Source organism: Rhinatrema bivittatum, chromosome 6, assembly GCF_901001135.1.
Source record: "Rhinatrema bivittatum chromosome 6, aRhiBiv1.1, whole genome shotgun sequence".
Taxonomy (NCBI): Eukaryota; Metazoa; Chordata; class Amphibia; order Gymnophiona; family Rhinatrematidae; genus Rhinatrema; species Rhinatrema bivittatum.
The window spans coordinates 104058847-104074441 of record NC_042620.1 but is presented as its reverse complement, the minus strand read 5'-3'; the positions used below and the strand labels follow the sequence as shown (position 1 = coordinate 104074441).

Sequence of the window (15595 nt, the reverse complement as noted above, 5' to 3'; positions counted from 1 at the left end):
TCTGTCTTCCAGACACAGGCATTCAGACAACAGATGCACTACATCCAGCAGCGCAATTACAGTAGCAGGTGCAAGTGCACCTGTCATCTACAATCGCATCTCTATTTCTCGCCATGCTGTCGGAGGGCAATCCGGCTTCGGCAGCGGAGAAACTGGGAGCTAATAAGGCGGGAAAGTCGAACTGACCAATGTGGCGGGAGGTACAGGTTAATTGACAGGGAGAAAGCAATGCCTGCCCGAGATCGCTCCCTCTCGACCAATCAAGCGCTCCTCTGTCGACCAATCGGGCACTATTTGTGGTGGCCAATAAGCGTACGGTTTACATCAGAATTTCAGGAACTGGCTGAAATCTGGAATTTTCCTAGTGGGGAGCCTGTGTGTGTGGTGCGAGTGAAGCAGCGTCAGCGCCAGCAGCAGCAGTAACAACAGCAGCCGCGCTCTCATTCTGCTCGCCCTGATGGAAGAACGCAGCGAATCGCCCGTGCACGCCCAGCCGTCTTCGCCGCCGGCTCAGCAGCCGCAGATTCCGCCTCTCGCACCGACAGTGGGTTGGCCCATCTGCAGGGATGCCTACGAGCTGCAGGAGGTTATCGGTCAGTTTCCTCCTGTCTTCACGTTTCGGCCGGGCCGAGGGGCGGATGGGGAGGGCTGAGACACTTCGGTAGCAGGCTTCCGGCCTACCGGCATTTTTCTCCCCCCCCCCCCTTGCCGCTGCAAGTTGTAGGGTTATCATTGCGGATGTGGTACTTTCCACTGCAGTGTTGCTGCAGGTTGCTAAGTTGACTGCTGACATTGGTCAAAACTGTATTGTATATTTTGGATGTAGCGGAAGGGATTCAAATGAAGAGTTTTTGTTCTAGTTGGCACAGAACGTAAAATAAAAATATTGTGGGATATAACATTCAAATTCCCCTCTTCACCTGCGGTGTGTGAATTTTATATTTAATGCCTATACTGGATAAAATTAATACTTAATAATATTTTTAGAGCCTAGTAATTTATCATGTCCTTCATGACATGCTTTTTGTTAAAATGACTATTAGCGATGACATTCTAATTTGTCATTTTGTGAATATGCCCTCTTTATGACCGATGCATTTTGTACAGTGCTTTGTGGTTCGTTGATAAAGGCCCTCTGGTTTAAATCTGGCAGAGTTTTTCCTTATCTAGGTAGTAGCTTTTTAGAACTGCTAGATAAGGATATAGTATTTAAGAAATGGAGGATATTATTATTTAAGGTACACAGAATAGAATAGAAAAGTATATGAGCTGACTCGAAATGTATACATTTCTAAGCTTAATGCCTAAGGAAGTACAATTTTAGTGTGGGGGTGGGAATTTTTAAGCAGGTTTCTTTCTTTTTTGGGGGGCTTGGCAGTATCCATATTCTCTTGACTTTCAGCGCAGTCCGTGCCAAGAGCTTTTATTGCAACCTTCTGAGAATATTTTTGTCCTGTATTTTATATTTTTCTCAGTTTAGCTTAGGCATTGTAGTCATAGACCTTAGCTGGGGGGAGACAGCTCTGTAATGAAGGGCCCAGGGTTGCCAGGTTTTCATGAAAGAACAAACACTTTTTTCCAAAAAAACAAGCCCCAAAAAAGCCCAAGAACTTTTTGCATGTTTCTCTGTTTTAGCATGTTGTAGAAGGTCTGCATGATGTGCACGAATGCCACACTTACAAAATTTGTACACAGCCTTACACTCATTGCTGAAAACAGGCTGAATCCATGCTTTTAGCCCACTTTCCTCTTCCCATGCTTTCCAGTTCTTTACTTTAGCCATAGTAGATCAAAACCATTTAGCAGTGTAGCAGCCAAGGACAGAAACAGTAGGTATGGACAGGCTTTCTTAAAAAGCAAAGTTAGATGAAAGCAAAAGTGGTGTAGAACAAAAAAAAATAGCATTACAAGTTTCCATGTCACATTTTTTTACCTGTAGTCAGCAGGTGTGGACAAGCTTTCTTTTTGTCAATAAGGATTTTTTATAAAGGTGACTTGCTGCAGGGAGAAGAAATGAAAGAGTGTGAGGGGTTGGTGTTTTAAAAAAAAAACCAACTCCTCACACTCATTCCCTCCTCAGAGCACATCTGTGGCCCCCACATTCTTATTCCCCCCTCCCAACATACTAATTCCTCCCCTCCTGATACCTGGCTGTAGCTGCACAGTCAGAAGATTCCTTCTCTGTTGCTTTCTGCAATGCCATGCTGGCCTTCCAGGTCTGCCCACGTGCGACCCTTGTGCATGCTGTGCTCGGTCTGCCCACAAATGTGTCCTGTGAAGGTTTGCCTATTTGAAACCAAAGGTGCCCTGCTCTGGCCAAAAAAACAAAGTCCACCCCTGCGCTATCTACATCCCATAGAGGGAGTACTGGGAAAGAAGAAAGCAGAAAACAGCCTTGAATAAACAAGTTGCCTAGGTGGACAGAGGCAAGCACACAAGTGAAAGCAGAGGAGCCAGAAGAGAACCAGTGTGAGACAGTCCTCAGCGAAAACATACTGCACAAAGGCAGAAAAGAATCATAACGGCTAGGCCCGTGACCTTTAGCACATCACTGATTGGCGCACCCTAAATTATTGCAGCAGGAAGCCAATCACTGCAACATCAGAGTACAAGTCCCGCCCAACAAGCCCAAAAAAAAGTGACTGGCAGGCAAAATAGCCCAATTAAAAGCAACCTGTGAATTGGAAGAAAATAAGCGAATGATTAGAAAAAGAAGCCCAATCTCACGGTAAATAAGTGAGGTTGGCAACACTGGAAGGGCCCTAACTCTGGCCACTAGGTGTTGCTCTTCTGCAATGACTGTCTGTCTTCATAGGAGGCTATAATACTGCCTCTGTAGCCTCTCCTGGCCCAGTTGATCAAGAGACTGAGCCACTGGACTGGCCCAGTTTCTTAACCGTGTTCACTGATGATCCACAAGACTGGCCTAATTTCTTAGCATTGTTTATTCATTACTGATCATGGAAGAGCCAATGGTCTGGCTTGGTGCATTTGTACTTAATTGAATCACTTTGACAGATACGTGGGCACAGCTTAATTTGTTTGCTTATACTGCTCTTGATTCTAAGTCTTATTCAGGGCAAGATGGCTTTGTACCCCTGAAATACTTATAATGCAGTGTTTTTTTTTTCTTTTTCCAAATTCCATTGATGTGCTCAAAGTGAAGTTTCATCTCTTGTAATCTGTTTGAGAGATAGATGTAACACTACTTTTCTTTCTGTTTGTACATTAACATGAGGATTGGGCCCTTTTTTAATTTATTTTTTTGTCGTGAGAGAGCCAGTAGTTCATGCAATTCATGTTTAAGAGACTAGCAAGTGTTATTGGGTTAAGAGATGTATGGTGGCCAAATACTTTTTTTTTTTTAATATATTTAATAAACAGTGTAAAGCATGTGTAGACAGTAAAGGGTGCTCAGTTCATTCAGGCATTTGGCTCCACTCGTAGATTAATAAAACAAGGACTTATACAACTACACATTTAAACTGGTTTTAATTGACTGCCTTGAACATAAAATTGCAATTTTTATTTCTTTATGCCCAGAGCAGAGTATTTCAAGAAGGGTTTTTACTGCAGCCATACTGCTCCTATTTACACTTGATGGGAGAAAGTTGTCATATCAGCAGACCTCTCTCTTAAACAAGCTGTTCTTTTCACTCACATGTTAAGAGAAGGAAAAGTGACAAAACACATCTCTGAAACTCATGAGCTGCATTATTTGGCAGAAGATGTTTTCAAAAGAAAGTTCACTGCTTTATAGAGTGCGGGGGGTGGAAAAATGTGAGCTGCCTGAAATTTGGCTTCAGCCAGGTCATGGTTCAGTGTTGAGACCTTGCTGTTAAGGCCTAGCGCTGCTTTCTGTTGGGCCACACAAAAGTGGAGATTGAGGGCAGGGAAGATGAAGTGAGTAGGAGAGCAGACACAAAATAAAACAAAACAAGGGGTCATATTACTGTACCATTCTGCATGCAACTTTTTTGCATATGCAAATGAGCCAGGTAGAAAAATTGCATGTAAAATAAAAATAACTGTGCTGCAAGAGGTGTAATTGTGTTATGAAATTTTGTCCATAAAGCCAGCATTAATAATTAAAAAAGCTGGTTTGCATGATTTTGCATTGCAGTAGCTGATTTTTAGCTATTAATTTGAATAACAGATTGCACTCCAAAAACTGCATGAAAATTGTTCAGGTAACTGGGCTGAAGATATCCATTCCCACACAACTATATATAGAAGAAAATACACTACACAGTTTATATAAAGTGTTATAAATACATAAGAACATAAGAAATTGCCATTCTGGGTCAGACTGTGGGTCCATCAAGCCCAGCATCCTGTTTCCAACAGTGTCCAGGCTACAGATACCTGGCGAGTTCCCAAACACTAAATAGAACCCATGCTACTGATGCCAGTAATAGCAGTGTAAGTGTCTTATTGAAAAACTCACTTTTCTACTGAAGGACTAGAATGTCATAGTGGAACTAAAAAGGAAGTGGGGGAGGCAAATGAGGATGCTGTACAGACAAAACAGGACCCCCAGAAAGTGGAAAGCAAGACAAGAGGCATGGAGCTCCTCATCCAAAACAGCCATCTTCTTCACTCTAGGCTGTGCCCCAGTGCATGTATGCATTCATAGCTGGATAATCTGAACTGGAATATGCAGGCCTCTTGAGGTAACTTCGTGATACTTCTCTACTTCATAAAAAGAGTAACTGAGCAAGAGAAATACAGGGAAGAAAAGGTGGGAACTATCACACACATGATCATGCACTGAAAGAGGAAAGCCAAAATATATGGCTTGGCCTGGGGGTTTAGAGATCTGTGTTTGACTCCTGGCTTACATCTTCAACTCTGGCTGGGGCTGGAGATCCTGTGAAAGTGTTCACAGCCTTTTTTGGGGGGGAGAGAAGTAGGGCATGTGGTGTTCAGCAATGGTGACATCTAGTGGGTGGCTTTAAGGCTCATGTTCACAAAGTTTTTTTGGAAGGAACCCTGCCCTTGGTCAGCCATGAACTGTTGCTGCAATAACTGGACTAAAGTAAGTTTGGAGGAGATGTAAAATTAGCTTATATGTTTTTATTGTAAACTGTGTTGATAGCTTTGTTTATAGAGCAGTATATACATTTTTAAATATAAAATGGGGGTGGAAATCTCTGTAGGCTCATGATCCCAGCCCTGGTTCCAATTTAACATGTCACAGGCCCTCCTTCCCTAGATTGGGGTATGTGGGTAGGTCTTCTAGAGCAATGGTTCTCAACCTTTTTTTTTTCTGTCATGACACACCTGACAGATGCTCACGTGTGTGACACATTGCATACTATATAACAGCTATACTAAAAAAAATAAATACAAATTCCTAGATATCTCATTATTGAAAATGATGCTGAAGAAAGATAACATTCTTTAATTTCAGTAACTACTTATAAAATCTTACTTTCTTTTTGTAAAATTTTAATCTTTTCTTACTGCATCAGTGAGAAATCTGGGACTGATATGCACATGCAGCGCACAGTGAAAAACTGTCAACCTCAAAGTTCTGACCTCTTCTGGAGTTTATACAGAGCAGAGTTAGGAAATTTCCTCTTTCAACTCACCATACAAAAATGTTTTTCAAATTATATCCCCTCAGTAATAGTACTTCAAAATCTTTTCCCTGCCAGCCACTTTATGAAATAATATACTAAAGAAAAATTTAGAAATTATATAGCATGCCAGCCATACCATAAGAGTCCCAACACCCAGGACTTGATCAGCAACAACCTTACCTATGAAAAAGCAAGGCTGCAAATATAGACACGGTACACTTACTAATGGAAAAACAAAGCAAGCCAGACTGCTCTAGATTCCTGCACAGAATCTACATCCTAGTTAGCAAAATCCCTCACCTCTGTCAAACATGCAGAATGCAGACCAACTCTTTTATATAATACAGAATAAAAGACCATAAATTTATAAACAAACATACAGAGAAAAGCTGAAACTCCAAGAAGAGGGGGATGGGGGAGGTGTGGCAGTATGGTAGGGCAGGAATGCCTGCAACATTTCCGGCTTGGATTGGTAGTGGCAGAAACTGCCAGCGCTGAGGGAAAAGCAGCAACAGGGAGCGGTGATGAGAAATTTTTAAGTACCGGCTCCTTACTCTGCACTGTCCTCAAGCAGTAAGCACATGTGGCTGTTATAGAAAGCATAGGCTTGCTAGGTCAAATTTTTGGTGACACACCTTACACCCCTTGGTTCTCAACCAGTGTATCCCAACTCACTGGTTGAGAGCCACTGTTCTAGAAAATTCAGCAGAGTGTGCTGAATGGGTTTATATTGGTGCTGCAGTTCCAACGCTGATAACAGTACAGCCTGACATACTAAAGCATAAACAGTAATGGAATCCTCACTAAGCAACCCTAGAGCTGGCTTCAACTCAACTATCAGACCTAGGTACTTTAGCACTGCGGTGGCTGGGAGGCCTTGAGGCTGTTGTGATGGTCTGGCTGCATGGTTTTCCAGGTTCTCTATGGGCTTGCTCCATCCTTCATTGGCTTCTGCACTTCCTGGGTTTTTCTACTATAGAAGGGAGTGTGATCCCCTAAAAGCTAGTCAGAGGTAGTAATTGAGTCCAATGTATAGTTATGTGTTTCACTTTTTTTTTTTTTTTCTTTTCCTAATTTTTTTTAGACAATCTTTGACCCATGAGCCTGTTTTTCCATTGAGGTAGCCTACTAGAATAGTGGTCCCTTTTTTATAGGTCAAAAAATTACTTTACATTCCATTACATACCCTCTGCCTCAGCCCAGAGTTGTCCCTTTTGAGCATGTGCTTTCCTTAAATCGCTTGAGAGAGAGGAAGTCTGCATTATAGTTCTCATGTCCTGATGTTGCAATTGAAAAGAAAATGGTTTCGGGGCCAAGAGCGATCGCCAATTAAGATTTTATTTTGTGCACACTTCTGAGTGGTTGATGGCCCATCATAAGGATGAACCGGCAACATAGCTGACAATATAGAAAAGCCTCTAGCACCCATTTGATGGCCATAGTTTATTTTTCTATTATGGAATAGCATGTTTATATCTTGGATATAGTTTCTATTTATAAAGTACTTGGTGCTTTTCTGGGCTAAGATTGCATCTTTCTGCATCACAATATTTAGGAGAAGTCAGGCCTTACATGCACCAGGTCAGTGCACAGTTCTTCTTTTTTGACTCTTGGAAGGCTCCTGCTAGCCCTTCAGGCCACTTAATTTTGTCCAGCATCCTGTTTTGAAGGTTGGGTGCTCTGCTGCTTTTATAAAGCTCGGGATGAAGTGCTGGTAATATCTGAGGCGCAATAAGAAGGCTTGAACCTGTTGCTTTTCCTATGATTGGGTATTATGGTGATAGTCTCTATTTTCCTGGAGTATAGTTGGACCTTGCCTCTCCCAAGGAGTATCCTAAGTTTTGGACCACCTGTACTGCTAGCATATTCTTGGGGTTAACTATTGATACCACTTTGAGGACTGTTTAAGATATATTTAAGACCCTATTACATACTATGATGTTGTCTGAGTAGTTGTAGCATAGTCATAGTATAGGTGGCAATTTCCTTTTGTGGATTACAAACTGGCTAAAAGACAGGAAACAGAGTAGGATTAAATGAACAGTTTTTTTCAGTGGAAGGGAGTGGGCAGTGGCGTGCCTCAGGGATCTGTATTGGGACCCTTACTTTTCAATATATTTATAAATGATCTGGAAAGAAATACGACGAGTGAGGTAATCAAATTTGCAGATGATACAAAATTGTTCAGAGTAGTTAAATCACAAGCAGATTGTGATAAATTGCAGGAAGACCTTGAGAGACTGGAAAATTGGGCATTGAAATGGCAGATTAAATTTAATGTGGATAAGTGCAAGGTGATACATTTAGGGAAAAATAACCCATGCTATAGTTACACAATGTTAGGTTCCATATTAGGTGCTACCACCCAAGAAAGAGATCTAGGCGTCATAGTGGATAACACATTGAAATAGTCAGTTCAGTGTGCTGCGGCAGTCAAAAAAGCAAACAGAATGTTGGGAATTATTAGAAAGGGAATGGTGAATAAAACGGAAAATGTCATAATGCCTCTGTATCGCTCCATGGTGAGACCACACCTTGAATACTGTGTACAATTCTGGTCGCCGCATCTCAAAAAAATATAATTGCCATGGAGAAGGTACAGAGAAGGGTGACCAAAATGATAAGGGGAATGGAACAGCTCCCCTATGAGGAAAGACTAAAGAGGTTAGGACTTTTCAGCTTGGAGAAGAGACGGATGAGGGGGATATGATAGAGGTGTTTAAAATCTTGAAGTCTAGAACGGGTAGATGTGAATTGGTTATTTACTCTTTCGGATAAAAGAACAACTAGGGGGCACTCCATGAAGTTAGCATGTGGCTCATTTAAAACTAATCTGAGGAAGTTCTTCACTCAATGCACAATTATCCTCTGGAATTTATTGCCAGAGGATGTGGTTAGTGCAGTTAGTATAGCTGTTTTTAAAAAAGGATTGGATAAGTTCTTGGAGGAGAAGTCCATTACCTGCTATTAATTAAGTTGACTTAGAAAACAGCCACTGCTATTACTAGCAATGGTAACATGAAATAGACTTAGTTTTTGGGTATTTGCCAGGTTCTTATGGCCTGGATTGGCCACTGTTGGAAACAGGATGCTGGGCTTGATGGACCCTTGGTCTGACCCAGTATGGCATGTTCTTATGGGTCTGTGGCAGGTGGCTGACCATTTGTTGGAATGTAGCAGATGCCCCCTACAGGCCAAAGAGGATGTGGAGCAGCCTCTCCAGTATTAAAAAAAAAAAAAAAAAAAAAAAAAAAAGCCATCTTCTGCTTCGTTGCCTGGATGACAACTACTGTCAGTATATCTTTTTTTAATATAGAAAGAAGCTATATACCAAACCTCACCTGGTTTTTCAATTAGTTTGACCACTTTAGCGCCTAGAACACATGTTACACTTTATACATATCCAACTTAAATCTCACTTTCTTCTGATAGCCTGTTTAGAACGGCAGTCTGTTATCTGGTGTTGGGGCCAGGATTGTTGATACACAGTTGCTATTGGAGTCTTCAATTACTTTGAACTAGAACATCTGCCTTAAATCAGTAGCAATTGCTGTGTGTGTGTGTGTTTGGGTCCATTTTGGGAGGCTGGAAAAGATGACTGAGCCAACAGAACAATCATCTGAGGTTTTCTTCTTGTATTTCTGACAGCTGATTTCTCCCCCCCCCCCCCCCCCCCCCCCCCCCCCAATAAAAACTTTAGCAGGCTGAGGTCCATGGGAACTTGGTCCAAAAAAATCTTCTGGTCTGCCTATGGTTGGAAGGTGAAGGCACTACCTATTTTTATTTATTTTTTTTTTTTTAAGGAGGTTCACATGGAAATTTAGGCTTTTGCTTGCTGGTTTGAGTGACCTGGTTAACTGGACCCACTTTGTCCATTATTTGGTAGGTGCCATGTCACTGGGTAAGCAGCTTGCTGTCACAGGAAAAGTATAGAACCAACACTTAGTGTTCTACCTGCAACCAGGGCTGGCAGCACACTGAAGTTGTATGCGAGGGTGGCATATCTAGTCTCAGCATACAGTTTCCTCCCAGTTATGCTATCCTTTGGCTTCCCGGTTACTCTAGCCCCCCCCCCCCCCCCCCAAAGTTCCTTCTCCCTGTTATATGTAACTTTTTGCTCTTTGTCCTCTTGTTGTCATGATTAATTATTTAGTCCCTATGTTCCATGTAAACCGATTTTGATATGATTCTTTTTTCATGAAATTCGGTATAGAAAAGTGTTAAATAAAATTATTATTATTATTTTTTTTTGATAGTAGTGAACGAGGGTGGAGAGGCATGGTGCTGGGGAAGACTGTGTTGTGTAAACGGAGCCTTGGAGGTTCATGGTATACAATCTGTGGGGTTCATTGCCATCTAGGGTGGCTGCAGACTTTTGCACCAGCAGTACCTGGAAAACCAGTGGGGTGGCATACTGATCCTGCTTTTGGACCTGACAACACTCTTTAGTCATTACTTTTTTTTTCTATCCTCAGCTTATTCAGTCATTCCTGCATGCATAGCATAATCCACAATGTTACTCTGGTGTTTTGAGTGCTTTTCTCAAACTTCTGAGGTAATGCCCAGGATCGCCTGGGGTTCTCCTCTATAAAGGAGTTCAAAAAGAGAAGTAGAGATGGATCTTTTGTGATAGTAAAATGGGAATTAGGGGAGTAAGGTGCCTTAATCCTTCTCTTCCATGTTTAACTTTTGTAATGTTAATTTTAATGCTTTTATTATAATGCTCACCTTAAGTTATCAGGCTGGGAGTGGTCGATTGAGGCAAAGAGTATCTTCACCTTCAAGAGAGCATAAACTTGGCATGTAACCTGTGATATAGAGGGTTTCCCCTGGTTGGTGTCACAACCTGGGGGGAAGCTGGGCCCTTGGGCCACTGCTAGGTTGATGCTCCCTGGGTAGTATAAGCACAGCTCAGGTCCCAACAGGAGGCAGCTGAGACGTGGCAAGGCAAAGTCCAGGATCAGTCAGATGGGGCAGGCAGAGAAGTCTAGGGCCAAGGTCGAGGTGGGTGGCATCCAAACAGAATCTGAAGAACACTTGAAGGTCAAGGCTGGGTGGCAATCAAGCAAGGTCAGTCTGTTCCTAGTCAGCTCAAAGAGACAAAAGGGGAAGCAGGAACAGGCAAGACTGGGATGAGGCAGGAACAGGAGGCACAGCAGAAGACCTGTTGCTGAGGTATTGGCTGGTAGCAGATGACTTCCTTGTACTAGGACAGGATGTGATGTCATTAGCCGGCATTCCCAGGAAGTCACAGTATCAGGGCCTATAAAAGATGTTCTGGTGACAGGAAGTGCTAACCACAACCTTGAGAGCTGCATAGAGCAGGCCTTTATGCTGGAACACTTGAAGATAAGGGGTGTTATAGTTAAGACTTCTTGAGGGAGCTTGATATATCGAATACTTGTCTGCTGGGTTTGTAATGCTTTCCTAACCCAACAGTCAAGTATATGATATATTGGCAGCCTCTTCAGCACCAAGAAATCTTACTCACTTGTATTGTTAGAAAGTTCAATACGATTGTTACTGCGGTTTAGTCAACAGTGATCTTATTTGCCAAGATTTTATGGATTTATGAAGATCAACATAAATACTTTGATGTAAAAGTGAGGGAATGCAACAATATGAATATTTGTGACATCTGCCATCTCCCATGAAACGTGAAAATCACTTTTGGCATACAATATTGAAGCAAGATATTGTGGAAGAATCTGATTTTCTCGACAGTCTTTCTCACACAATCGTATTACATTTAGCACCCCCTGAGGAAGCTGGCAACAGTGAAACAAAGCCTCTTACTGGGATTTTTCAAAACAGCTTCTTGAAGATATTTCAAAGGCTACAATTATTTGGAATGTAAACAGTAATTGGATAATAGAGAGATTTGGTTCATATATGTAGAGTGTTTCTGCTCACATACAGTTGCTAGCAAAAGTCTTAAACCCCCCTAAAAAGTCAGATTTATGTGGATTACAAATGATATTTAAACACTTTGTTTCAGACAAGGTTTATTGCAAACCAGTATGCTCTTAAAGTTATCTTTCAAAGTTACAATTATTTTTCTGTGTGTTTTTTTAAATAAAAACTGAAGGAGTTGAATGCTTTTTGCAAGCAGCATTTTCCAGACTAGTACTGGGTAGAACTACCTTTTGGTGCAATAACAACTTTAAGTCTGTTGGGGATAAGTTGTTTTTGGTTTGGTTTTTTTTTCTACCAGCTTTGCACACTATTTGGGAGTGATTTTTGCCCATTCTTCCTGGCAGATTTGCTTCAGGTTTTTCAGGTTGGTTGGATGATGCTTTTGGACTGCAATTTTCAAATAGTGCCACAGATTCTTGATTGGATTGAGATCTGGATTTTGACTAGGCTTTTGTAGAACAGTCAGCTTTTTGTGTTAGCCACTCCTATGTTCCTTTGGCCTTGTGCTTGAGATCATTGTCCTGCTGAAAGGTGAACTTTCTCCCAAGTTTGTTTTTTAGCAGACTGAAGCACAGTCTTTCAGTAACTCTCTTTATGTTGCACCATTCATCTGTCCTTCAGTTTTAATAAGATGCCCAGTCCCTGCTAAGGAAGAACATCCCCTCAACATGCTGCCACCCCCATACCTTACTGTTGGGATGGTGTTTGGGGAATGGACAGTGCTAGGTTTGTGCCACATACAGCGTTTTGAATTTTGGCCAAAAAAAAAAGCCATTGTTTTTATCTGACCACAAAACATCCCACGTTTTAGTTGGATTCTTCTGATTGTTTGTTTTTTTTTCTGGCAAACTCTAGACATGCTTTGTGATTTTTTTTTTTTTTCTTTCTTTCAGTAATGGCTTCTTTCTAACCAAGCTCAAATGCAGGCCAGTTGTGTGCAGAGCTCTTGATATGGTTGACTGGTGCACCTCCACTACAGTCTCAGCCACTGAGCTCTGTAGCTCCTTTAAAGGGATTGTTGACCTCTCTGTGACTTCTCTCGCAAGCCTACCTCTTACTCTGATGCTGAATTTTGAGGGATGGCCTTGTCTGGGTGGTAAAATGCAGCTTCCATTTCTCCCAAGTTCAAGCAGGATGGTAGTCCTCACATGGTGACATCAGATGGAGCCCCAATATGGGAAAACTTTTGTCAAAAGTTTCTAGAACTTTGACTAAGCACACTGAGCATGCTCAGCATACCCTATTCCACATGTCCATGCAGGGTCCCTCGCCACTCTCTTTTATTTCCACTATGCTGTAAGCCTTGTGGTGTGAGTGTGCTCACTTTTAGCTGTTTTTGGTCTTTGTGGAAAATGTTCCTTTTTGGGGTTTTTTTTTCTCTGTCCCTTCCCGTAGTGTTCCTAGTCAGGGTTTTCGGCAATTCTGGTAAGTATTCTCTCACAGTCAAATACCTATGGCGGCAGTACCTCTTTGCCCACCGGCCATCGCCCTGCCACCATGGTTTTCGGTTTGCACCCCCTTTTTGTTTCATCCTGACATGGCCATGTTTGGTTTTCAGTGATGCACCCAGTGCCCGAGGATTAACCCTGATCTGCACAAAGTGTCTTCTGCTTGGGAGCATCACATGACATCTGGGGTTGCCACTTATGTGCCCAGATGACCCTGAAGGGACATCTGCTTCGACTTGACAAGATGGAACAGATCTTTAGGTCAAAGAAGTCCAAGCCATTGACACCGAAGGACCTGGGAGCTGCACCAATGGACACAGACATCGGTGGGACCACCAAGGGATAGGGGTGCCGAGACCGACCATGGTCAATCTCCAGGCTAAGGATCTTAGGTTCCTCATCGGTCTTGACACTGGGGAAGGACCGGTCTGAGCATTGAGTGAAGCCAAAGAAGCATCGGCACCAGTCCCCATCAATTCACGGTGCTGGCTACGAGGATGAAGTGACCCTGCAGTGAGGACTGCCAGTCCTCCATCAGTGCTGGGGGTCCATGACAGTCTCCACTGCTTCTGATGGCAGTCATGATCAACCTTGTGGATCCGAAGATCCGACCACCCCTTTCCTCCCAGTCTGTGTTGGCATTGGCAACTTTTGAGGAGGAGCTGGAGTGCCAAGTCCAATTGGCAGTGGGGTTGGCACTGTAGGCATTCAGTCCTATGGCACCGATAACACCGGGCCTGGTGATGCCTATCCTCATACGACTACTACTGAAGCTCAACGTGCTCATCGATGAGTTACCAACCCAACTGGTGTCCGTTCCCAGGGCACAGAGGCCTCCCCTTACTGATACGGTAGTCATTGGTTCCTCCGAGGAGGAAGCTCCACCTGGGCTGGCAGAGATGCAGAGGCCTGCAATCCCTTCTCCAGTTTTACAGATGCCTGCATCTCTGGATGAAGGCTGAGTACCTAGGGCCCCATCTCCTGTAGCTTATGAGGATGAGGACCTCTGTGACCTCTGGGGGGATGATATTTCGGAGTCCTCATCCAAGGGTCTCAAATCAGACCCTTCTCCTCCAGAGGAGCGAAGGAAGTCTCCGCCTGAGGACTTGACCTTTGCAGGGTTTGTGATCGTGGAAGCCATCCCATTTCAGTTAACAGAGGAGGATGCCAGGCTCAAAATGCTTGAGATCCTCCAGTTCGTGGATCTTCCTAAGGAGATTATGGCTGTCCCAATGCACAAACTCCCTAAGGAGCTGCTGCTTAGGATATGGGAACACCCCCTTCACAGTGCCTCCTCTTAATAAGAGGGCAGACCAGGTCTACCTAATCCAGAAGGCTGCCAGATTTGGTAAGCGTCAGCTGCTCCACTAGTCAGTTGTGGTTGAATCTGCCCTTGAGAGCCAAGTGTTCTCTGACTCATTCCTCTGTGTCCTTGGAAGGACCACAGAGTGAAGGACGCTCTTGTGAGGAAGATGTTTCAAGGTGCCATGCTCATTGCTTGCATTGCTGCCTACCAGTACTCATGGGACATCTAGGTGCAGGAGGTGATTGAGCAGCTGCCTCAGCAGCAGGACACCCTCATGATTACAGAATAATCTCAAAACTTTTAAGAAAAATCCAAAAACATGGCTCTTTAAAAAAAGCCTTCACTAAAGAGGGTAGAGAATGAAAGTACAGGGTAATGCAGATGAGAATGAATTTACTCAATCCTACATTTAAGAAGTAATATTTCAAAGCGATAGTAACTCAATATACCTGGACTTGACAAACATTACTCAAATAATGATTTTATTTATGAAATTGTAACTGAACTTTATTGGCACCTGTTAGAATGTACGATATCCTACATTTACTTAACTTAGTCTATGTGCCTATTTGTAAACCGTTGTGATGGTATATAACTTAGCGACGGTATAGAAAAGTTTTTAAATAAAAAATAAATGTTGCTGATGTATAAGGGCCTGGAGTGTGGAAAACACGAGTTCTGGGTGACCTACGATGTTTTTGAGACCGCATTGAGAGTCTTTGCAACGGGAATTGGCACCTGTAGAATGGCATGGTTGCAGGCCCCGGATCTTTGATCAGAGGTATAGGAACAACTTGCAGACATGTCATGTACTGGGGAGAACCTCTTGGGAGAGGGATACCGTGGCCCAATTTCAGGACCACCATGAAACCCTCCAACAACTCTCAGCCAGCACTCTGGACCTGTCCTCTTTTTCTCTTATAGGCTGGTGAGAAGGGGCAAAGGAAGTACTATCCTCCATCCCCTCATTCCCATCAACACCATCAGGGCTCCTGCTAGTGTCCCAGTCAGCAGAGAGCCATTAAATGCCAGCCGGCACCTCAAATCATCTCCAGGCACATGGCTTTGATTGGGTCATAGGGAGCATAAGCCAGTTGCCTATACCTGGGACATTGGACCCTCCAGTTAGGGGCAGGCTGTGGTTCTTTGCAAACCAGTAGCCCAGTATAACCTCGGACCAGTGGGTTCTTTCCATCTGTCTGGTATCACTTGAACTTATTGGGTGTCCCGCAAATGGGGAAGGAGGGAAGTTCTGGGGGCCAGTAGTGCATTAGGAGGTACTGCTAGTGGAGCTCTCCTCCTTAACGGCCAGGGCAGTCGAGCCCATACCACCAGGGCAA

General features: G+C 43.2%; 1 protein-coding gene across 1 annotated transcript in view; it reads left to right on the top strand.

Moving 5' to 3' along the window:
• Positions 1-313: 313 nt before the first annotated feature.
• STK39 (serine/threonine kinase 39) overlaps positions 314-15595 on the top strand; it is a 484232-nt gene continuing 468950 nt past the window's right edge. The window contains exon 1 of the mRNA XM_029605673.1: positions 314-593. Coding sequence (XP_029461533.1) covers positions 458-593 — 136 coding nt within the window. The 5' untranslated portion in view covers positions 314-457. The remainder of the gene's footprint in view (positions 594-15595) is intronic.